This window comes from Salmo trutta, chromosome 21, assembly GCF_901001165.1.
Source record: "Salmo trutta chromosome 21, fSalTru1.1, whole genome shotgun sequence".
Classification (NCBI taxonomy): Eukaryota; Metazoa; Chordata; class Actinopteri; order Salmoniformes; family Salmonidae; genus Salmo; species Salmo trutta.
This window is the reverse complement of record NC_042977.1, coordinates 1,676,150-1,701,472: the sequence shown is the minus strand read 5'-3', so window position 1 is coordinate 1,701,472 and position 25,323 is coordinate 1,676,150. Positions and strand designations below refer to the sequence as shown.

The window sequence follows — 25,323 nt, the reverse complement described above, 5'->3', positions numbered from 1 at the left end:
TAGCTATGAACGTACAGTGTATTCAGAAAGTATTCAGACCCCTTCCTTTTTTCCACATTTTGTTATGTTACAGCCTTATTTGAGAAATGTATGCAATTACATTTTTTCCTCATCAGTCTACACACTAAACTCCATAATGGCAAAGTGAAAAGCCTTTTTTTGTTGAAAAAACAGAAATACTATATTTACGGAAGTATTCAGAGACTTTGCTATGAGACACGAAATTGAGCTCAGGTGCATCCTGTTTACATTGATGTTTCTACAACTTGATTGGAGTCCACCTGTGGTAAATTCAATTCATTGGACATGATTTGGAAAGCACACGCCTTTCTATATAAGGTCCCACAGTTGACAGTGCATGCCAGAGCAAAAACAAAGCCATGAGGTCGAAGGAACTGTCCGTAGTGCTCCGAGATAGGATTGTGTCGAGGCTCATCTGGGGAAGGGTACCAAAACATTTCTGCAGCATTGAAGGTCTTCAAGAACACAGTGGCCTCCATCATTCTTAAATGGAAGAAGTTTGGAAGCACCAAGACTCTTCCAAGAGCTTTTTCCCCCGGCCAAGCTGAACAATTGGGGGATAAGGGCCTAGGTCAGGGAGGTGACCAAGAACTTCGATGGTCACTGACAGAGCTCCGGAGTTCCTCTGTGGAGATGGGAGAATGTTCCATAAGGACAACCATCTCTGCAGCACTCTACCAATCAGGCCTTTATGGTAGAGTGGCCAGAAGGACGCCAGTCCTCAGTAAAAGGCACATGACAGCCCGCTTGGAGTTTGCCAAAAGGTCCTCAAAGGACTCTGACCATGAGAAACAAGATTCTCTGGTCTGAGGAAACCAAGATTGAGCTCTTTGGCCTGAATGCCAAGCGTCGCGTCTGGAGGAAACCTGGCACCATCCCTACGGTGAAGCATGATGTCAGCATCATGCTGTGGGGATGTTTTTCAACATCGGACTGGAAGACTAGTCACGATCGAGGGAAAGATGAACAGGGCAAAGTACAGAGAGATCCTTGGTGAAAACCTACTCCAGAGTGCTCAGGAGTTTAGTCTGGCGCAAAGATTCACCTTCCAACAGGACAACGACCCTAAGCACACAGCCAATACAACGCAGGAGTTGCTTCGGGACAAGTCTCAATGTCCTTCAACAAAGTACTGAGTAAAGGGTCTGAATACTTATGTAAATGTAATATTTCTGTTTTTTATTTTGAATACGTTTGCAAAAATAAAAATAAAAACTGTTTTTGCTTTGTCATTATGGGGTATTGTGTGTAGATAGATGAGGGGAAAAAACAATTTAATCAATTTTAGAATAAGGCTGTAATGTAACAAAGCGTGGAAAAGGTCAAGGGGTCTGAATACTTTCTGAATGCAGTGTAAATCATCCTAAACCTACAATCTGATCAAAGCCACCATTTGTGAATGTGTTGACTAAATTAAATAATGAATTTTGCCCACCAAAGGATAGAAATAACCAGTAACATGCATCATAACATTGTAAATGATTCACCAAGCATGAATGTCCCCTGTAGTATGCTTCCAATTGGATTTTGGTGTCTTAACATGATGATTCTCATATATTATAGTTTATGACTTTTTCATTATACCTGTGTCATGAGATTGATGACTATAGCTCACTTCCTGTACAACATAAAATTCACATGGATGGGTACTTTAGGTAAAGTAAATTGTGGCTTTGACTTGTAAACCTTGTTGTGCAAATCTCTCTTCACCCACCATCAACACCAACATATCTGCAATCCTCCTCCATGCCATTGACCTTCTGATTTTGTCTCTGTATTGTAAAATCATTCTCAGCAAATAAACGAGGTAGAATTACCACGCCCCCTACACCACATTATTTTCCTTTTTGACATTTTGAATTAGCCTACAAATTATCAGGGCCTTATTTTCATGTACAGTACTGTACCTAGAATACAAGGGTTGGATTTACATGAAACAATTTAATGTCAGAAAAATCATGTGTAACATCTGGGTTATGGTTAGCCTTAGATTATCTACTGGTATCATTTTAAATTGAGAACATTAAGTTTGAAGCCTACATTGTGTATGACTTTTAACTGTATTGTTGTAGACAACATTTTCGAACATAAGTACACTTACAACCCATGCCATACAAGGATGTGCCAGCATTCTCTTGGGACTTTCACTGGGACCTGTTCATCTGCAGACAGACTTTCGCAGCTCTCCATATCTGAGAACAGACAACATCACAAAAAAACAGGCTTAATTTCACAACAATTAGACCGCCTTGACTATTATCTCTGTCTTCATAGTTTTCCTCTCTAGGGACTAGAACTGGAGAATCTTTTCATAATGTCATCCCACATCCTGCCATAACTAGCAAACATACTCCTTTTTCTGACAGCTGGAGCAGAAAATCCTTTCAACCTCTTCCATTGCTGTTATCTACAAATTAATTTGGAGCATAAGTTTTAATTTATAATGATAAATAGGCCTAAATCAATTTAGCAAGCTAATATGAAGTTAGCTAGCTGATGATATTTCACTTAGATATAGTATGTTAAGTTTGCCTGCTAGCTAGCGAACAGCTCATTAGCCTACACACAGTGGCCTGCTGTAGCTAGCTACCTGGTTAATCATGTATAGTTTTTAAACATTTTCAAAATATATTTACTTGAGTAGGTTCACGCCTGCTCCCACACCCACGAAGCGGCCCATCATTTGGAGTGAAGCGTTGTCAAGTGGAGGCCCTGCTTCTGGTCAAAACGTACCGTGACGCTAATTTCCACGCAGCGCCTAGCCCCTTTTTAGTTATACGTCTTCATCCCATTTAATATACTGAATATATACGGAACAAAAATATAAACGCAACATGTAAAGTGTTAGTCCCATGATTCATGAGCTGAAATAAAAGATCCTAGAAATTTTCCATATGCACAAAAATATTATTTATCTCAAATCTTGTGTACAAATTTGTTTACATCCCTGTTAGTGAGCATTTCTCATTTGCCAGGATAATCCATCCTCCTGACAGGTGTGACATATCAAGAAGCTCATTAAACAGCATGATTATTGCACAAGTGCACCTTGTGCTTGGGACAATAAAAAGCCACTCCAAAATGTGCAGTTTTGTTACACAACATAATGCCACAAATGCCTCAGGTTTTGAGGGAGCATGCAATGTCCACCAGAGCTGTTGACAGAGAATTTAATTTTCATTTCTCTTCCATAAGCCACCTCCAACATCGTTTTAGAGAATTTCACAGTGCGTCAAACTGGCCTCACAACCGTAGACCACATGTAACCACGACAGCACCTCCACATCCAGCTTCTTCACCTGCGGAAACTGAGGAGAATTTCTGTATGTAATAAAGCCCTTTTGTGGGGAAAGACTCATGCTGATTGGCTGGGCCTGGCTCCCCAGTGGGTGGGCCTATGCCCTCCCAGGCCCACACATGGCTGCGCCCCTGCCCAGTCATGTGAGATCCATAGATTAGGGCCTAATGAATGTATTTCAATTGACTGATTTCCTTATATGAACTGTACTCAGTAAAATCTTTGAAATTGTTGCATGTTGCGTTTATATTTTTGTTCAATATATGTATGTATGTATGTATGTATGTATGTATGTATGTATGTATGTATGTATGTATGTATGTATGTATGTATGTATGTATGTATGTATAACATACATACATACATACAGTATCAGTCAAAAGTTTGGACACACCTATTCATTTCTTTTTTTACACTTTTCTACATTGTAGAATAATAGTGAAGACATCAAAACTATGAAATAACACGTGTGGAATCATGTAGTAACCAAAAAAGTGTGAAACACATAAAAATATATTTAATAAATGACATTCTTTAAAGTAGCCACCCTTTGCCATGATGACAGCTTTGCAAACTCTTGGCATTCTCTCAACCAGCTTCATGAGGTAGTCACCTGGAATGCATTTCAATTAACAGGTGTCCCTTGTTAAAAGTTCATTTGTGGAGTTTCCTTCTTAATGTGTTTAAGCCAATCAGATGTGTTTCGACTAAGTAAGGGGGTATACAAAAGAGAGCCATATTTGGTAAAAGACCAAGTCCATATTATGACAAGATAAGCTGAAATAAGCAAAGAGAAATGACAGTCCATCATTACTTTAAGACAGGTCAGTCAATCCAGAAAATGTCAAGAAATGTTAAAGTTTCTTCAAGTGCAGTCGCAAAATCCATCAAGCGCTATGATGAAACTGGCTCTCATGAGGACCACCACAGGAAAGGAAGACCCAGAGTTACCTCTGTTACAGAGGAAAAGTTCAATAGAGTTAACTGCACCTCAGATTGCAGCCCAAATAAATGCTTCATAGAGTTCAAGTAACAGACACATCTCAACATCAACTGTTAAGAGGAGACTGCGTGAATCAGTCCTTCATGGTTGAATTGCTGCAAAGAAACCACTACTAAAGGACACCAATAAGAAGAAGAGATTTGCCTGAGCCAAGAAACACAAGCAATGGACATTAGACCTATGGAAATCTGTCCTTTGGTCTGAATCCAAATTTGAGATTTTTGATTCCAACCGCCGTGTCTTTGTGAGACGCAGAGTAGGTGAACGGACGATCACCCGCATGTGTGGTTCCCACCGTGAAGCAAGGATGAAGAGGTGTGATGATGTGGGGGTGCTTTGCTGGTGACATTGTCAGTGATTTATTTAGAATTTAAGGCACACTTAACCAGCATGGCTACCACAGCATTCTGCAGTGATACACCATCCCATCTGGCTTGCGCTTAGTGGGACTATCATTTGTTTTTCAACAGGACAATGACCCAACACACCTCCAGGCTGTGTACGGGCTATTTAACCAAGAAGGAGAGTGATGGAGTGCTGCATCGGATGACCTGGCCTCCACAATCACCCGACCTCAACCCAGTTGAGATGGTTTGGGATGAGTTGGACCGCAGAGTGAAGGAAAGCAGCCAACAAGTTCTCAGCATATGTGAGAACTCCTTCAAGACTGTTGGAAAAGCATTCCTCATGAAGCTGGTTGAGAGAATGCCCAAGAGTGTGCAAAGCTGTCATCAAGAGTGGCTACTTTGAAGAATCTAAAATATATTTTGAATTGTTTAACGCTTTTTTTGGTTACTACATGATTCCATATGTGTTGTTTCATAGTTTGGGTGTCTTCACTATTTATTATACAATGTAGAAAATAGTAAAACATAAAGAAAAACCCTTGAATGAGTAAGGGTGTCCAAACTTTTGACTGGCACTTTATATAGATATATCTAGTTTTAGAAAAAGTTCACACCACCTCCATTCCCTCATCACAAGTCGAGATTCAGCTGCTCTTCCCTGCCTCTACTTTTATGAAGAGGAGAGACATGCACACACATTTGTGTGATATTTTAATGAATCGCCTGTCAAAGTAATTGGCTTGTTAGATGCTTTTTATGTGGGGATTTGTATCTGTATATCAGACTGGGGTGTTTGAGTTGGTAAATTCAGCTACAGTGACTATAGGAGTCCATTTGGAATTCAGGACCTTTTTTTCCACTTGAAGCACAGAGCTAGAGGTTATGGGTTTATTTCTGGACATGACAAGGGCCTTTGACTATCCATCCCCAGGGTCTTTCGGCTGCTCTACTCAAATCGTTTCTACGTTGTCTCCCGTGGTGTCGGACCTGATTCCAGGTCAAACGCTTACCATGGGCCGTCAGCCAACCAGGGTCAACTGTAGCCATGTCGCCAACACACACACACGGGTTTCCTTTTGCCAGTAAATCGCAGGTTTTGGCCCATATTTATTTATTTTTTGCAGATAAATACAATTGTTGCTGGTAAAATTGTCCGTGAGAAATACCAGTCGATGTGCTCCAAGTTCAAAGGAAAATATACTTAATAAGCTAGTAAATCCTCAACGAATTTGGTTTATTTACATATAGAATTGGTTGTCCAACATCAGTTTTATAATTTCTTAATTTTGTGGCCACCTTGTGTCGTCTTTCCACTGCTGTGCTGGGGAATGGGGAGTGGGACGGGCCGGTCGTGGCTAGAAGGGATCCATCTTTTGTCAAATTAACGTCAAAAGTATTTTTTATCCTCACCTGCTGCTTAAGTTCTCCTAACCTGCTGTGACTGGTGTAGATTGCCTCTGCGTTGTGTGTTGATCGGCTTACATCTGACCAAAGGATCCGGGTTTGTGTTTATCTTTTATTCTGATAAAGAAACAAACATCCATAAATAGAATGTTGTCGTGCCCTTGTCCACCAACTCATCTCTTCTACATGGATACAGTAGACAGGGTTAAGAATAACAATCGTCTCGTTAGATTTTATATCACTATGGGTCTGGGCCAGCCAACTTTCATGCATAAATATCACAATGTACTGGTAGAAGACCATAATATTACGTCAGCGGAAATATACACTCAATATCTGTGTTTTAACATATAGGGTTGATTAGTATATTAATGTGACAATTATTCAGTAACCTAACTCTTCCACATGGATACAGTAGACAGGGAACAGTAATAAAACATCACTTCTAAATATAATATTTGTATAATATAATTTGCGAACAACCTGTATGAAATGGTTATTAATAAATAACAAAACAAAGCTGTTTTCAAATACAATCTAGGAATCTGATTTAATTTAGCCTAGGCATGAACATTAATGAGGATACAATCCCGATAACGGGATTGGTTGGACAACAACCAGTGAGATAGCACGGCGCGATATTCAAAACAAAATAATCTCAAAATTAAAATTCAAGTATTATACGGCATTTTAAAGATACTCTACTCGTTAATCCAATCACATTGTCTGATTTCAAAAAGGCTTTACGGTGAAAGCAAAACATTAGATTATTTTAGCATAGCACCTCAGCAAAACATTTTTTTCAATTTTCCAAGCACGATAGCCATCACAAAACCAGATATACACCTAAAATTAAGCACCAACCTTTGACAATCTTCATCAGATGACACTCCTAGGACATCATGTTAGACAATACATGCATTTTTTGTTTGATCAAGTTTATTTTATATCCAAAAACCCCATTTTTACATTGGCGCGTGACGTTCAGAAAATGTTTACTCCCCATAACTTCCGGTGAATAGGCACATTTAATTTACAGAATAACTCCTAAATGTTGATAGAATTTATAACAATTATTTAAAGAATTAAAGATAATCTACTCCTTTATGCAACCACTTTGTCAGATTTCAAAATAACGTTACGGAAAAAGCACATTGTTCAATATTCTGAGTACAGAACTTAGCCTTCAATGCTAAGCTATACAGTTAGCCTACAACCACGGCGTCGACAAATATCTAACAATATGTTCGAAATATTTACTTACCTTTGCTGATATTCGGCGGAATGCACTCGGAAGGGCACCCACTTCCACAAGAAATGTTCATTTGTTCTGCAAAGTCCATCATTTATGTCCAAATCCATCCGTTTTGTTGACCCATCCAGAACACTTTACAATGCCATGTGGCGTGGACGCAAATCCATAGACGAAATGTTCAAAGTTCCATTACCGTTTGTAGAAACACGTCAAACGATGTTTACAATCAATCCTTTAGGGTATTTTTTTACGTAAAATTGCGATCATTTTACAACCTGGCAATACGTATTCATCCCAGAAGAAAAATAAAAAACCAACAAAGGCACATGCACGCGCATCATAAGACTCTCTCCTCAGACTGGCCAGTGATTGACTGAGCCATAATTTTCTGCCCGGTAACAGATGACGGTTGAAACCAGTTCCTAAAGATTGTTGACAGCCAATGGAAGAGTTAGGAGGTGCAATGTAAATCCTACGTCACTGTAGTTTTTCAAGGGATTCAAAACAAAAACTACATTTCTAATTTCTCCCACTTCCTGATTAAATTTTTCTCAGGTTTTTTGCCTGCCATATGAGTTCTGTTATACTCACAGACACCATTCAAACAGTTTTAGAAACTTCAGAGTGTTTTCTATCCAAATCTACTAATAATATGCATATTCTATTTTCCGGGCAAGAGTAGTAACCTGTTTAAATTGGGTACGTTTTTCATCCGGCAGTGAAAATACTGCCTCCTAGCCCCAACAGGTTGTGTAGGCCTAATAAATAACAAAACATGGCTGTCTACGAACACCAAGGCTGGCTGGTCATGGCTAGAAGAGATGCAGCTTTTGTCAAATCAACGTCAGATTTTACTTTCATGTTGTATAATTACACAAAATCTGAATAGGTCCCATGCCTGATATTACTTACTTTTGTTGTTATAAGTGCCCTTTTTAATGTTGCACACTTCCTTCTGCATCCACCCTCAAACATCCCCTGCCCCCCTTTACTGTGTAGGAAACCTGTTCTTCTAGGCTAAATTATGATTTCAATTTTGTTATGATTTTAATTTATGATTTATAAACTGAACAAAAATATAAACGCAACAACATTTTACTGAGTTACAGTTCAGAAATCAGTCAATTGAAATAAATAAATGATGCCCTAATCTATGGATTTCACAACTGGGAATACAGCTTCCGAGTGGTGCAGTGGTCTATGGCACTGCATCTCAGTGCTAGGGGCGTCACTACAGACCCTGGTTTGATCCCGGGCTGTATCACAACCGGCCATGATCGGGAGTCCCATAGGGCGGCGCACAATTGGCACAGCGTCGGCCGGGTTAGGATAGAGTTTGGCCGGGGAAGGCCGTCATTGTAAAATAAGAATTTGTTCTTAACTGACTTGCCTTGATAATTAAAGGTAAAATAAAAATATGCATCTGTTGGTCACAGATACCAAAAGGTAGGGGCGTGGATCAGAAAACCAGTCAGTATCTGGTGTGACCACCATTTGCCTCAGGCAGCGCGACCCATCTCCTTCGCATAGAGTTGATCAGGCTGTTTGTTGCCTGTGGAATGTTGACCCACTCCACTTCAATGGCTATGTGAAGTTGCTGGATATTGGCGGGAACTGGAACATGCTGTCATACACATCGATCCGGAACATCCCAACTATGTTCAGAGTGACGTCTGGTAAGTATGCAGGCCACGGAAGAACTGGGACAATTTCATCTTCGCGGAATTTGAAATTGAGAAACGAGGTGATGGTGGCGAATAAATGGCACGACAATGGAATATGGATAGGATATGGATAGGCATGCTGGTATATTTTGCCAAATATCTCGCAATGTGTATATTTAGATTTTTTTCATGTCAGACACCATTTGAATCAGGATAATCTCCTCTTTCTAATAACGTAAGGTTGGGCAGCGTACTCTGCTGTATTCAATCACTCAACCAGAAATAGTCAGATGTTGCCATTTTTTCCTACTTCCTCGTTATGCAGACAAGCACACTCGGCACCATCGAGGTGCGGATGTTTACTTTCTACACAAGTTTTTATTTTTCACTTTCGTCCTAAAAACAGATTGTAGTGGTAAAATAAAAAGGTATACATTTTTTTGGTGTCATTTAGGGGAAATGGAATTCTAAGGATCATTCCAGTCAGAAGAGGCTTGTTTAAATTAATTTGCTATGGCCTCACACTAGTGTTCCAGCTCAACCAATGTTCTTTGGCCGTTTTTCAACCCTGGGTGAACTTTGACTCATTCTATTGTCCAACCTAACAAGCATGCATTGGCAGGAAAGCTGCAGGAGGGTGAGCAGGCTACTATTCCCCATCGTTTATCAGTGCAATTTTGACAGCCAACTTCAGTACGTGCTAAAAAAAATGGAGAGGGTTTATCTACTCTTACCTCATTAGATTTCACCTTGCCTTGCTCTGGTTAACATTAGTTGTTGATCTTAGGGAGGAGAGAGAGCCTACTTGTTCATGGTTGTTTGATAAATTTGACTGTAAAGTTCCCAAATGTAAGGACTCCTGTGATATTTACATATTTGCAGAAATACATTCCGATGTACAGTATTTTGTGGCTTTTGGTGAATGCTTTCTAATGGTCTAAAGTCGCGCTGTTGCTACTGCCTGTAAACACACATCCAGTTCAAAGATGGCAGACCCGTTTGGCAAATGGCTTATTTGCATATAGGCCTACTGTAGCTCTGATCTGCTATGGCGCACTGGTCTGTGTAGACTCCGGGTCCTGGACAAGACTAACATGTTTTTATTTGCTGCAGTGTCTATTAAATGTCGATACACGTGGCTGCTTTCCAACTATATATTGCTATATAATTTTCACAAATGCCTTACTCTGTCATACCCAAATATTCTATGAAAGTATGAATTAGTGAAAATGACTATATCTACTGTAAGTAGACCTATTCTGATCAGAGTAACTGTTTGATAGGGATTTTTTACTTAGATCTATATTCCTCTTGTCCAGACAAGTGAAGAACTGTTAATGTCGAGCGCTGAATTATTTGTCATGATGCTTGTACAGTGCCGTATATAATACAAACAGGTCACAATTCAATCAAAACTCCTTTCAAACTCCTTTTCACAAGTTCAGGTTGTCTGTTTGAAAGGGGTAGGGGGTAAAAAAGACAGTAGGTTTTAACCAATAAAATACCTGCTAAAGACCTAGTCAATAACACATGGAAGCAAAGCAAACTGACAGATTTATATTTTTTATTGTCTTGGCATCTGTAGCTATTGAGATGTAAGGACAGGTATGATTTAGCTGCAATATCCATTGCCCGTGTCAGTGAGAGAAACAGCTTGCGGAGCGTCGGAATTTTTACTGGTATTAAATGTCAGGATTTGTGAAAAACGGAGTTTAAATGTATTTGGCTAACTTCTGACTTCAACTGTATATTTGCCCTTTATTTGATATTATGTTGCTTTGTCTTCTCATATGTACCCAACCGCCTCGATTCGGTATTATGCAGCAAAATTTAAAATTGTGTTTTTTACATTGGATAAAAGTAGACTCGGAGCTAGAAAATGGTATATCATACATTGCATTTAGGGAACAATGGGGAAACAATTCTGCTTTGAAAGTTGATTAACCGAGTAAATGGCTCTTGAACATTTTGGTACACCTACTGTTTTGGTACACCCACCCGTTCAGCATCGTTCCCAACCTATTAAGCCTTAGCCCTACCCATCTCTTTAAGGATTGACATGTGAGGATATGTGCTAAACAGAGTGAGTAGTTTAGTAAACAACCAAACATTTCTGGACTAAAAGTGGCCTTGGCCTATATTTTCTAGGCCTTGGCCTATATCCTAATCTGACTTTGGTGCAGGTCATGTTTTTCTTCACTGGTAAACACACTATATAAAAAATATCTATGTTTATTTGTCACATACACAGGCTACAGAAGGTGTACATGGTACTGTGAAACGGTTACTTGCATAGTAGCTATATCAAAAACAGAAAGTGTCCAGATAAAATATTTTATAAAGAATGTATAATTATTAGATGACGCTTTACCGAACACACTTGTCTAAATTGATGGGTCATGTGAAGGAAATGCTATAACCACCCCACAGCTACAACTAGCTAAGTACATGGGTCACTATTGTTTAGACATGTACACATCTTCATGAAATACAATAGATGGCTGTAATCACCCCCAGACACACCTGGCTAACTCAAATGTCGCCAACCCATCAAATGTATCCTGTGCTTCTTTTTTTTGGGGGGGGGTTAGATCATACCTTGCAGCCTTGCATTACAATGAGAACAGTGGATGGATGCAGGCAGTGAGAAAAGACAGCCTGCTCAAATACTCCCTCTCCTTCCCAAAGGCCAAGAAGGGCCAGCGTCACCCGGGTTAGGGTTTGGCCGGGGTTAGGCCGTCATTGTAAATAAGAATTTGTTCTTAACTGACTATAAATGTTAAATAAATAAATAAAGGGTGGATACACAGTTCGGCCAGAGAAGACCAAACCCACCTACGGTAATAGTTCTTTATATTCTTTCTAGTGAAATTATATAAAAAAAGTATTTTATTACAGTCTGCCAATATTGTTGAAATGCCTGTTTATTATTTGTCTTTACAGAGTACGCTACCAAAATAGTGAAAGCTGTGGTTTATCCCAGGATCCTGGAATCACCTCCACAATTCTCTAGCCAGTTTCAGCGTCCCATGAAGGACCATGCAATGACGAAGTACACTACCGTTCAAAAGTTTGGGGCCACTTAGAAATGTCCTTGTTTTTGAAAGAAAATCACATTTTTTTTGTCCATTAAAATAACTTAAAATGTATCAGAAATACAGTGTAAACATTGTTAATGTTGTAAATGACTATTGTAGCTGGAAACGGCAGATTTTTTATGGAATATCTACATAGGCGTACAGAGGCCTATTATCAGCAACCACCACTCCTGTGTTCCAATGGCACGTTGTGTCAGCTAAACCAAGTTGATCATTTTAAAAGGCTAATTGATCATTAGAAAACCCTTTTGCAATTATGTTAGCACAGCTGCAAACTGTTGTTCTGATTAAAGAAGCAATAAAACTGGCCTTCTTTAGACTAGTTGAGTATCTGGAGCATCAGCGTTTGTGGGTTCGATTACAGGCTCAAAATGGCCAGAAACAAAGAACTTCTTCTGAAACTCGTCAGTCTATTCTTTTTCTGAGAAATGAAGGCTATTCCATGTGAGAAATTGCCAAGAAACTGAAGATCTCGTACAACGCTGTGTACTACTCCCTTCACAGAACAGAACAAACTGGCTCTAAGTCCTCAACAGGCAGCTTCATTAAATAGTACCCGCTAAACACCAGTCTCAACGTCAACAGTGGAGAGGCGTCTCCGGGATGCTGGCCTTCTAGGCAGAGTTGCAAAGAAAAAGCCTTATCTCAGGCTGGCCAATAAAAAGAAAAGATTAAGATGGGCAAAAGAACACCGACACTGGACAGAGGAACTCTGCCTAGGAGGCCAGCATCCCGGAGTCGCCTCATCAATGTTGACGTTGAGACTGGTGTTTTGTGATCCACATTTGTTCATGGGGCAGAGAGAAAATGTGGCATTCTTAAAGATAATATTATGCAATTCTACACATTTTGCAATGTCTGATATGTGATACCAGGGGGGTATTTTTGTGGGGTCGGGACCTGCAGCTTGTATTGACCCCGTTCTTGGTCCGGATCCGGCCCGTGGTCCTCCTGTTCAGTATGGGGCCAATAGGCCATACAATTGGTACAGTTCATAGAGCGTTAGTTTTCAGAGCTTTGTGACGCCCCCATTACTCAAAATGCGCTGCATTGGTGTCAGAAATGAGAATGTGCCTTACCATAAGTGTAAAATAATTACAGGTGGAGGTGCAAAGGTGCAGTGTCTGAATTCTGATTCTAGTGTTATAGGGAAAAAAGCAAAATGTGCACCCCTTTGGGTCCCCAGGACCAGGACAAAGAAACACTGTTCCTGGGTATCAGGTTACATATCCACAGCCATTGGAGGCTAAGAAGTCCAGTCCTAAACTGTATTTTGATGGTCGGACTACCCGTCAACATGTTACAGATATACTGCAGATATACTCTGGCTAAAACAACATGTTACTCCTACTGCTCGCTCCTCGTCTGACCATGTGTTCTCGCATACCCCGAGAGCATCTGGTCAGTGGGGTGGCGGGACTGGAATCCTCATCTCTCCCAAGTGGACATTCTCTCTTTCTCCCCTGACCCATCTGTCTATCTCCTCCTTTGAATTCCATGCTGTCACAATCGCTAGCCCATTCAAGCTTAACATCCTTATCATTTATTTATTTACTTTGAATCATTTCTCTCTGCCTCCTTCTTTCCACTCCTCTCCTCTTTTGGCCTCACCCTCTCACCGTCCCCCCCTACTCACAAGGCAGGCAATACGCTTGACCTCATCTTTACTAGATGCTGTTCTTCTACCAATCTCACTGCAACTCCCCTCCAAGTCTCCGACCACTACCTTGTATCCTTTTCCCTCTCGCTCTCCTCCAACACTACTCACTCTACCCCTACTCAGATGGTATTGCGCTGTTGCAACCTTCGATCTCTCTCTCTCCTGCTACTCTCTCCTCTTCCATCCTATCATCTCTTCCCTCTGCTCAATCCTTCTCCAACCAATCTCCTGATTCTGCTTCCTCAACCCTCCTCTCCTCCCTTTCTGCATCCTTTGACTATGTCCCCTATCCTCCCGGCCGGCTCGGTCCTCCCCTCCTGCTCCGTGGCTTGACGACTCATTGCGAGCTCACAGAACAGGGCTCCGGGCAGCCGAGCGGAAATGGAGGAAAACTAGCCTCCCTGCGGACCTGGCATCTTTTCACACCCTCCTCTCCACATTGTCTTCCTCTGTTTCTGCTGCTAAAGCCACTTTCTACCACTCTAAATTCCAAGCATCTGCCTCTAACCCTAGGAAGCTCTTTGCCACCTTCTCCTCCCTCCTGAATCCTCCTCCCCCCCTCCTCCCTCTCTGCGGACGACTTTGTCAACCATTTTGAAAAGAAGGTTGACGACATCCGATCCTCGTTTGTTAAGTCAAACGACACCGCTGGTCCTGCTCACATTGCCCTACCCTATGCTTTGGAGAGGGCCTTGACCTCTTTCTCCCCTCTCTCTCTCCAGATGAAATCTTGCGACTTGTGACGGCCGGCCGCCCAACAACCTGCCCGCTTGACCCTATCCCCTCCTCTCTTCTCCAGACTCCTTTCCTCTCCAAAACTCTTGAGCGTGCCGTTCTTGGCCAGCTCTCTTGCTATCTCTCTCAGAATGACCTTCTTGATCCAAATCAGTCAGGTTTCAAGACTGGTCATTCAACTGAGACTGCTCTTCTCTGTGTCACGGAGGCTCTACACACTGCTAAAGCTAACTCTCTCTCCTCTGCTCTCATCCTTCTAGACCTATCTGCTGCCTTTGATACTGTGAACCATCAGATCCTCCTCTCTACCCTCTCCGAGTTGGGCATCTCCGGCGCGACTCACTCTTGGATTGCGTCCTACCTGACAGGTCGCTCCTACCAGGTGGCATGGCGAGAATCCATCTCTGCACCACGTGCTCTCACCACTGGTGTCCCCCAGGGCTCAGTTCTAGGCCCTCTCCTATTCTCGCTATACACCAAGTCACTTGGCTCTGTCATATCCTCACATGGTCTCTCCTATCATTGCTACGCAGACGACACACAATTAATCTTCTCCTTTCCCCCTTCTGATAACCAGGTGGCGAATCGCATCTCTGCATGTCTGGCAGACATATCAGTGTGGAAGACGGATCACCACCTCAAGCTGCACCTCGGCAAGACGGAGCTGCTCTTCCTCCCGGGGAAGGACTGCCCGTTCCATGATCTCGCCATCACGGTTGACAACTCCATTGTGTCCTCCTCCCAGAGTGCTAAGAGCCTTGGCGTGACCCTGGACAACACCCTGTCGTTCTCCGCTAACATCAAGGCGGTGACCCGATCCTGTAGGTTCATGCTCTACAACATTCACAGAGTACGACCCTGCCTCACACAGGAAGCGGCGCAGGTCCTAATCCAGGCACTTGTCATCTCCCATCTGGATTACTGCAACTCGCTGTTGGCGGGGCTCCCTGCCTGTGTCATCAAACCTCACAACTCATCCAGAACGCCGCAGCCCGTCTGGTGTTCAACCTTTCCAAGTTCTCTCACGTCACCCCGCTCCTCCGCACACTCCACTGGCTTCCAGTTGAAGCTCGCATCTGCTACAATACCATGGTGCTTGCCTACTGAGCTGTGAGGGGAACGGCACCTCCGTACCTTCGGGCTCTGATCAGTCCCTACACCCAAAGAGGGGCACTGCGTTCATCCACCTCTGGCCTGCTCGCCTCCCTACCTCTGCGGAAGCACAGTTCCACAGTTCTCAGCCCAGTCAAAACTGTTCGCTGCTCTGGCACCCCAATGGTTGGGGTGCCAAGCTCCCTCACGACGCCAGGACAGCGGAGTCAATCACCACCTGAAACCCCACCTCTTTAAGGAATACCTGGGATAGGATAAAGTAATCCTTCTAACCCCCCCCCCCCCCCCCAAAAGATATAGATGTACTATTGTAAAGTGGTTGTTCCACTGGATATGATAAGGTGAATGCACCAATTTGTAAGTCGCTCTGGATAAGAGCGTCTGCTAAATGACGTAAATCTAAATGTAATGTTCTTGGTTGATTTAACTCAATTTCAGACACGTTGACGTTGATAAGTTGTTGCTAATGTATATTAACATTACATTTTTTGGCAATACAACTGTTAAGTTGGTTTAAACACTGTTCTTAGCTGATTCAACTTGATTTCATAAGTTAACACAATTTGATGAGTTATCTTAACTTGACATGTTTTGTCAACACAACTGTTGTTTTAGTTCAGTTGACTTGGTTCTGATTTGGAAGTTGAGTGAACACATTGTTCTTCGCTAACTCAACTTGATTTTATACGTTTTTACATTTTGAGTGAGTTGAAGTCAACTCGACTTTAAAAAAAAAATCAACTCAACAAATTTAGTAGAAAAACATTTTTTACAGTGTAGTTGGCTACTATGCTAACATGTAAACAAGTAGCCATCTTGATAGTGGCCAGGAAGTGACCAGGACGTGTTGACGTCACTGGTCGGCCATATTAGGTGAGGCCCATAGAAAGTATTGGGAGCGATTTTATGGCATGATAGCTAAGACACTTAACCTACGCCAAAGGGCCATGTTTTTCTTTGTATAACATGAGAATCCTCTGTGGTTATGAGTGTAATTGTAGCGTGACACTGAGTGTAAAGGCCCAGCAGCAGTGTAGTATACAGTAGAACCTCAAAGATGTAAACCTAAGTTACAAACTGACCAATCGACCGAATAGATGCAATTGAAATGGGTCTTTAGAAAACACGGAATTTCAAACAACCTCCATTCCTGACGTGTTCGTATCTCTGAGATTCCAGTGTCTGTGTCTTTATCCTCGTGTCCACCCTATACGTCTACGGATTCAGCTGTCTCTGATGTGAATTTGCTATTTTCTTTGCTCTCTTCACACCCCTTTCATCTCACTCTTCTCTCCTCTCTTTGTCCTCTCCTCCCCTTTCTCATTCCTTTAATTTCTCATTTTTAAACCTATGTCTCACTGAGGAAAACAAAGCAGAAAAGCAAACCCAGTCTATGCAGTCTATTTGATGGCCAAACACTAACAAACTCTCCCTCCCTCTCTCCTTTTCCTCCGGATGCCCTCTCTCTCTCTCTCGCTCCCCCCCACACTAGCATACGATTTAGAATGAAGCAACGTATTGGGGCGATGTATTCGAAGTGGTACAATAGTACGTACACTGGAATGTAGCCCATAGGGCTCTGTTCAGGGGGGTGAAACATTACACATATAAACATGACATAACATAGAACATTAGGAAAGTATCGCAAGCCCTGCAATAGACCCCCTTGTCCAGGGGGTCTATTGGACAGCAAGGTGCCTCACACTACAGAAACAGGAGATGGCGCAGGAACCTATGAGCCATTTTGACTCAAATAAGGCTATAATAAAAGTTGTAGTGCCTGAAATATATGAATGCATTTTTCATGTAATGTATCATGTTAATCTATTCTCAACAACTGAGTTTGTTGTTATGTACAGTACTATAATGTCATTGTAATGTGTTTCCTTTGTGTTCTTCCCTCTCCAGTCATCTAGACAACCACCGGCTGTGGGAACCCAACGAGTTTGCTGTTTCCTGTTTCCGGATCATCATGTACTCCATACAGGTGGGTTCTCCAGTCATAGCATTTTAGCGTATTGGGAAACACTTAACCTATTGGGAAACACTTAAATGGTATCTTAAGTGGTTAGTTAAATTTGTTGACGTTTTACATTGTCTACTTAGTGTGGTGTCGAATTTGGATTGTGGCTCTCTTGCTTTGCTTTACAGTTGTTAGTTTAAACTCCCTTCATTGTCCCCCTCGATGGAATCAGAGAGGGGGATTATGAATCTGTCTCTGTCTGTTCGTATGTTAGTCGCACGTGATCTTAGACACCACTGCCCCAATTTTGACGAAACTTGGGTGAATGATGCGTCTTGCCATAGAGATTCACTGATTGGCCCAATGGGGGAGCGGGGGGGGGGGGGGGGGGGGGGGGCTGTTGTATGTTGGCTACATTGGTGCCAGAAGTGGGATCGGTGAGAGCACTCGCGCAAATTGGAGGTGTGTCTGTGTAATCAGGTAGTTCTGCATGAGAGCGAACTTCCCGAAGGAGAATTGAAGTGTTGGGTTCGGTTCACTCTTTTGCATGTTATCGCTTTTTGATTTGTAAGAACAAGCTATTCCCACAAACTCTGACTAGATTATACACACACACATACATACACACACGGATATGATGTTAGCCTACATTTCACAACAGCAACACTCATATTAACCCCATATTAAACACACAAACTTACCTCAATCTTCCTAGTGCACATACATGTATATCATATACCCACAAACTCTTGGTTCATATATATCCTTCAGTTTCTCATTCCCTCACTCACTCATTCACTTACAGACAGAGACACTTCAGTCTATCCTCGTCTAACCCAAGGGACACCCCTAGATCTCTCACGCCGCCCTCACATTTGTCTGGTGTCTGGCTCTCCCCTTCTTTTTCTCTCTTTCCGTTGTTCTTTTAATTGGCCTGCCGGGCCGGAGTCCCCAGGTGGCCCTAGGTGGATTTGCCAGATAAGAGACGATCGATGAGGCTCGGGCCGAGGTGTGTCGTGTGTTTTAAGAGCTTTGTTTGAGCAGCGCTCAGGGTCAGCCCTAATCCTAGTCTGGGTTTTAGTGTCTTGGCTAGATGAGACCGTGTCTGGTCTGTCTTTGTCTGTCTGAGACAGAAACTGTTTATCTGTATGTCTATCGGCAAAATAAACTCTCTGTACATCTGTAATAATATAATACAATATATATGCCTTTTATCCAAAGTGACTAAGTCATGTCTGCATATATTTTATGTATGGGTGGTCCCGGGAATCGAACCCACAATTCTGGCGTTGCAAGCGCCATGCTCTACCCAGCTGAGCTACAGAGGATCTGTCTATTTGCCTGTCCGCCTGTTTTTGTCTGTGTTGGTCTTTGTCCGTCTGTCTTTGCATGTCCGTCTGTCTTTGTGTATCTGTCTGTCCACCTGTCTGTTCACTCAATAGCAGGAGAGAACATCCCAACATCTTTGTCTCTGAGTGAAACAGTATGTCTGTTCGTCCATCCACCTGTCCGTTTTAGGATGTAGTGTAGATGTAGTGGGGACATTGATTGTTGCTGATTGTTTTAGTGTTTGAAAACAAGGAAATAAAAAAGGACAAATTAAATACACACGTTCATAAAGGTAAATGTACATTGTGTTGAACTCGACAGATTAGACTGACTGTTTCCCCAAACCCCACCCCTGCCATTGTGCCCTTGAGCAAGACAATAACCCCTAAATCTCCTCCAGGGGTGCTGCAGTAGCAAACCCTAGCTTCCAAACTGTGTGTGTGTGCGTGCATCGACAATAAAGTATTTTTATCTTCGTCTCCCTCCTTTCATTCTCTCCCGCTCTCTTTCCCAGGCCCAACACTCCCACCACGTCATCCAGCAGGTCCTGGGCCACCTGGACACGCACAACAAGAACACACCCCGCATGAGGGCTGGCATCGTGCAGGTCCTCCTCGAGACGGTCGCCATAGCAGCCAAAGGCTCCGTCGGTGAGTTGGCTTGGGAAGTGCCTCTAGTGACTCAACAGGCTACGTCCCAAATGGCACCCTATTCCATTTGTATTGCGTTACTTTTGACAGGGCAAATTGATTTCTGGTCAAAATTTGTGCACTATATAGGGAACAGTGTGCCATTTCAGACACACATGGTGTGGTCTGTCAGATGAGTCACAGGTACATAAGCTCTATGGATGGATAGGTAGATTGGTTTAGAGATGGATAGGGTATAACTGATTATAAACACCTGAGGATCAGGCTGTTGACATGGCAGATTGATGGGTGAAATTTTCCTCTTGCAATTACTTGATGAGTCATCTAGATCAGCCTTTCTCAAACCCAGTTCTGTGGAGGAATGCCTTCAGGTCCGTGGCATATTCCTCATGACAAAGTCCTACTGATTGCACAGGATTTGTCTCAATCCACTGAATACGCCTCTTAGTTCATAGAACCGCAGTTATGTGAGTAACCTCCGATCTCCGCTTACTGGTCGTGACAAACAGAGCAGTTTCTGACTTCTTCCTACAGATTTGTCTCTAACTTTATTATGACCCCATTCCTGAAAGCTACGACTCCCATGGACATGTCTTCTGTTCCCCTCCAAGCCGTTCAAGGCACGTTAGAAGGGACTGTGAGAATATAATTTGAATGCAATGCAGATCTTTTCTACACACACACAATTAGTACCTGATGAACTTTACCTGAACTTCCCGATACCTTTCTAATGCATTTCAGCTACGACAAACCAGCTCCTTCAAATTGAAATTTGACCTACAGAATTTTAAGTATCTTTGTGTGTTATTTATATGGATTGAAATAATGACAGCAAGGGCAAGTTCTAAAGTTTCATTATGACATATATTTTTTACATATTTGTTTCTGATTAAGATCACTGTATTGGTCAATTGCACAAAAGATCCAACCGAAATTAGACTACCGCTTTTAACCCAAAAGACATGTACAGGTTTTAGAGAGGCCTGGGGGTCTGCCACACTGGGCGTCCGGCGAGCTGTTGTTGTGGGGGTTAAGGGCACAACGGCAGGTAATGGCATCTAGAATTTGATTCCAGAAACCTTCCAGTTGCCAGCTGACTTCCCAACAAATTTTTCCCGTCAGACCCTGGGATTCAAACTGGCAACCCTCCAGTTGCTGGTTCGCCTTTCTAATGTCTAGGCTGCCTGCCACCCCCAGCTGATCCTAAAATAAAGATAAAATAGCTTGATGATCCATATTATTACTATCTTAAACAATTCTATATGTTAGGAGATATCAAAGGGAAAACACCTACAAAAATGGGTGTTTTTAATAAAAAAAGCTTTTGTCAATCATTTTTGGCCAAGAAGTCCCCAGAAGAAGAAGGGATACCCATTCATTTAAGGTGCTCCAAAGCTTTTTACTATCATTCTTTATATAATTTATCTTTGTTTCATAGTATAGTTTATTTTAGATCAGTTTATTTTTATTCCTTATCAGTCCACTGGTATTTAACTGTTTTTAGTCATTTTCTTAATCAGTGCTTGCTTATTAGTAACTGGAATGCCTTGGCACAAAAACGTTTGAGAAACGCTAATCTAGATGTAGTCAATGGATGGGTCTATGGGTAGATGGATGCATAGGAAATTATTTGACAATGATTATTTTGTTGATGGTGACAACTGCTTGGTTAAGCTGTCAACTCTCAGCTTTTCTGTTGTGACAGTAGCTTTATTGTCAGTAGTATGATAGTTAACTATTTTGGTTAATGCTACTGTAATGATGGGAGACAGAATACTGTCCACCACTTTGAATGAATTCTCCTTGATTTAATAGTAGATGTTCAGTTTGGAGAGGAAGACCAGAAGGAGGAAGATACTTTGATCGCATGTTTATTTAAACCCAATTATTTGGCCCTCTTTTTCCCTCCCAATAAACCGCTCTCTCGACAGGACTGACCCGTTCCAACAAACATACATACAACAGCGCATACCCTGTTAACCCAAACTCCCAAACCGCATCCCCACCAAATCTCTGGTTAGGTATGTTCAGGCTGCAGGGGGCTCCATAGCTGGAGGTAGAAGTGGGCCCCTAACCACAGGTCTATGATCATATTAACTAACCTCAAATCCTAACCTTGACCATCATTTTTCTTTTTATCTGGCCCTGGACCAGTGGTTATGGGCAACTTCTATCAACACCATATCCTAACCAAACTTCAACCCATCCAAGCTATATTTTGGACAAACACTTTTTTAATTCCATAGATACAGTATAACATACGGTGTGTGCTCTGGTTTGGTTTGGTCTTAAAGCCACACTTTGTACCTTTCAAGTTTGGTCCCTGATGTTGTTTGTAAATGGGGTGGGTCTTGGTAGATCTAACCGCGCCTCTTAGTTATTTGAACTATGTGGCAACCTCACCTACCTTCCACATCATCAGTTTACTGGTGCAGAATATTTGACTGGAATAGAATGTGACCAATTGTGTCTTTAACTGCATTGGTGGAAGTTTGGATCTGGTGTCTCTTGTTGTGGTACTGTAGCTCTAGGACAATATTGATGTTTGAAGTAATGGTGTAAACTACTATGCCAACTTCCTCCACCCCTGTGCCAAACTGTGTATCAATTAAATGGTATTTTGTTGTTTTTCTTTTGTGATTCTTTCTGTGATATATTGGGGTGTACAGTGACATTAGTAGTGCGATTCTGATTTTTCAACACCAATACCGATTATTGGAGGACCCCAAAAATTATTATTATTATTTATTTATTTGTAATAATGACAATTACAACAATACTGAATGAACACTTATTTTAACTTAATATAATACATCAATAAAATCAATTTAACCTCAAATAAATAATGAAACCTGTTCAATTTGGTTTAAATCATGCAAAAACAAAGTGTTGGAGAAGAAAGTGAAAGTGCAATATGTGCCATGTAAAAAAGCTAACGTTTAAGTTCCTTGCTCAGAACATGAGAACATATGAAAGCTGGTGGTTCCTTTAACATGAGTCTTCAATATTCCCAGGTAAGATGTTTTATGTTGTAGTTATTATAGGACTATTTCTCTCTATACGATTTGTATTTAACCTGTTATGACTAGGGGGCAGTATTTTCACGCCGGATACAAAACGTACCCGATTTAATCTGATTATTACTCCTGCCCAGAAACTAGAATATGCATATAATTATTAGCTTTGGATAGAAAACACTCCAAAGTTTCTAAAACTGTTTGAATGGTGTCTGTGAGTATAACAGAACTCATTTGGCAGGCCAAAACCTGAGAAGATTCTAAACAGGAAGTACCCTGTCTGACCATTTCTTGGCCTTCTTGATTATCTCTATCCAATACAGGGGATCTCTGCTGTTACGTGACACTTCCTACGGCTCCCATGGGCTCTCAGAAGGCGTCAAAAAGCTGAATCGTGGCTTTGCAGGCCCTGGCTGAAAAACAGTAGCGCGTTTGGATAGTGGCCGGTCAGAGTACTATGAGACTAAGGCTCGTCCACGAGTCGACTCCATGTTTACTTTCTCTCTCTCTTTGAACGAAAACCACCACTCCCGGTCGGAATATTATCGCTTTTTTACGAGAAAAATTGCATAAATTTGATTTTAAACAGTGGTTGACATGCTTCGAAGTACGGTAATGGAATATTTAGATTTTTTTTGTCACGAAATGCGTCGTGCTCGTCACCCTTCTTTACCATTCAGATAGTGTCTTGAACGCACGAACAAAACGCCGCTGTTTGGATATAACTATGGATTATTTGGGACCAAACCAACATTTGTTATTGAAGTAGAAGTCCTGGGAGTGCATTCTGACGAAGAACAGCAAAGGTAATAACATTTTTCTTATAGTAAATCTGACTTTGGTGAGTGCTAAACTTGCTGGGTGTTTAAATAGCTAGCCGTGATGGCTGGCTATCTACTGAGAATATTGCAAAATGTGCTTTCACCGAAAAGCTATTTTAAAATCGGACATAGCGAGTGCATAGAGGAGTTCTGTATCTATAATTCTTAAAATAATTGTTATGTTTTTTGTGAACGTTTATCGTGAGTAATTTAGTAAATTCACCGCGGGGGGTATGCTAGTTCTGAACGTCACATGCTTATGTAAAAAGCTGGTTTTTGATATAAATATGAACTTGATTGAACAAAACATGCATGTATTGTATAACATAATGTCCTAGGGGTGTCATCTGATGAAGATCATCAAAGGTTAGTGCTGCATTTAGCTGTGGTTTGGATTTATGTGACATTATATGCTAGCTTGAAAAATGGGTATGTGATTATTTCTGGCTGGGTACTCTGCTGACATAATCTAATGTTTTGCTTTCGTTGTAAAGCCTTTTTGAAATCGGACAGTGTGGTTAGATAAAGGAGAGTCTTGTCTTTAAAATGGTGTAAAATAGTCATATGTTTGAAAAATTGAAGTTTTTGTAGCCCATCATTGGCTATTGGAGCAGGTGTTCCGCTAGCGGAACGTCTAGATTTAATATACCTTTGACTATTGGATGTTCTTATAGGCACTTTAGTATTGCCAGTGTAGCAATATAGCTTCCGTCCCTCTCCTCGCTCCTACCTGGGCTCGAACCAGGAACACATCGACAACAGCCACCCTCGAAGCAGCATTACCCATGTAGAGGAAGGGAAAAAACTACTCCAAGTCTCAGATCGAGTGACGTTTGAAACGCTATTAGCGCGCACCCGGCCAACTAGCTAGCCATTTCATATCGGTTACACCAGCCTAATCTTGGGAGTTGACAGGCTTGAAGTCATAAACACCGCAATGCATTGTGAAGGGCTGCTGGCAAAACGCACGAAAGTGCTATTTTGAATGAATGCTTACGTGCCTGCTGCTGCCAACCACCGCTCAGTCAGACTGCTCTATCAAATCATAGACTTAATTATAACATAATAACACACAGAAACACAAGCCTTAGGTCATTAATATGGTCGAATCCAGAAACTATCATCTCGAAAACAAAACGTTATTCCTGTTACATTGCACAACCTTCAGTGTTATGTCGTAATTGCATAAAATTCTGGCAAATTAGTTCGCAATGAGCCAGGCGGCCCAAAGTGTTGCATATACCCTGACTGCGTGCAATGAACGCAAAATGACACAATTTCACCTGGTTAATATTGCCTGCTAACCTGGATTTCTTTTAGCTAAATATGCAGGTGTAAAAATATATACTTCTGTGTATTGATTTTAAGAAAGGCATTGATGTTTATGGTTAGGTACAGTCGTGCAACGATTGTGCTTTTTTCGGAAATGCGCTTTTGTTAAATCATCCCCGTTTGGCGAAGTCGGCTGTCTTTGTTAGGAAGAAATAGTCTTCACAGTTCGCAACGAGCCAGGCGGCCCAAACTGCTGCATATACCCTGACTCTGTTTGCAAGAGAAGTGACACATTTTTCCTAGTTAAAAGAAATTCATGTTAGCAGGCAATATTAACTAAATATGCAGGTTTAAAAATATATACTTGTGTATTGATTTTAAGAAAGGCGTTGATGTTTATGGTTGGAGCAACGTGTACCTAAGCGATTATATGCAACGCAGGACAGGCTAGATAAACTAGTAATATCATCAACCATGTGTAGTTAACTAGTGATTATGATTGATTGATTGTTTTTTATAAGATAAGTTTAATGCTAGCTAGCAACTTACCTCAGCTTCTTACTGCATTCGCGTAACCTCGTGGAGTGCAATGTAAAGCAGGTGGTTAGAGCGTTGGACTAGTTAACCGTAAGGTTGCAAGATTGAATCCCTGAGCTGACAAGGTAATCTGTCG

The 25,323-nt window shown here is 41.6% G+C and overlaps 1 protein-coding gene across 4 annotated transcripts in view; it reads left to right on the top strand.

Annotated features, from left to right (window-relative positions):
- efr3a (EFR3 homolog A (S. cerevisiae)) overlaps positions 1–25,323 on the top strand; it is a 243,809-nt gene that overhangs the window by 121,770 nt on the left and 96,716 nt on the right. For all 4 annotated transcript variants that reach the window (XM_029703945.1, XM_029703942.1, XM_029703944.1 and 1 more), the window contains 2 exons: positions 17,507–17,585; positions 19,405–19,540. In XM_029703945.1, coding sequence (XP_029559805.1) covers positions 17,507–17,585; positions 19,405–19,540 — 215 coding nt within the window. The remainder of the gene's footprint in view (positions 1–17,506; positions 17,586–19,404; positions 19,541–25,323) is intronic.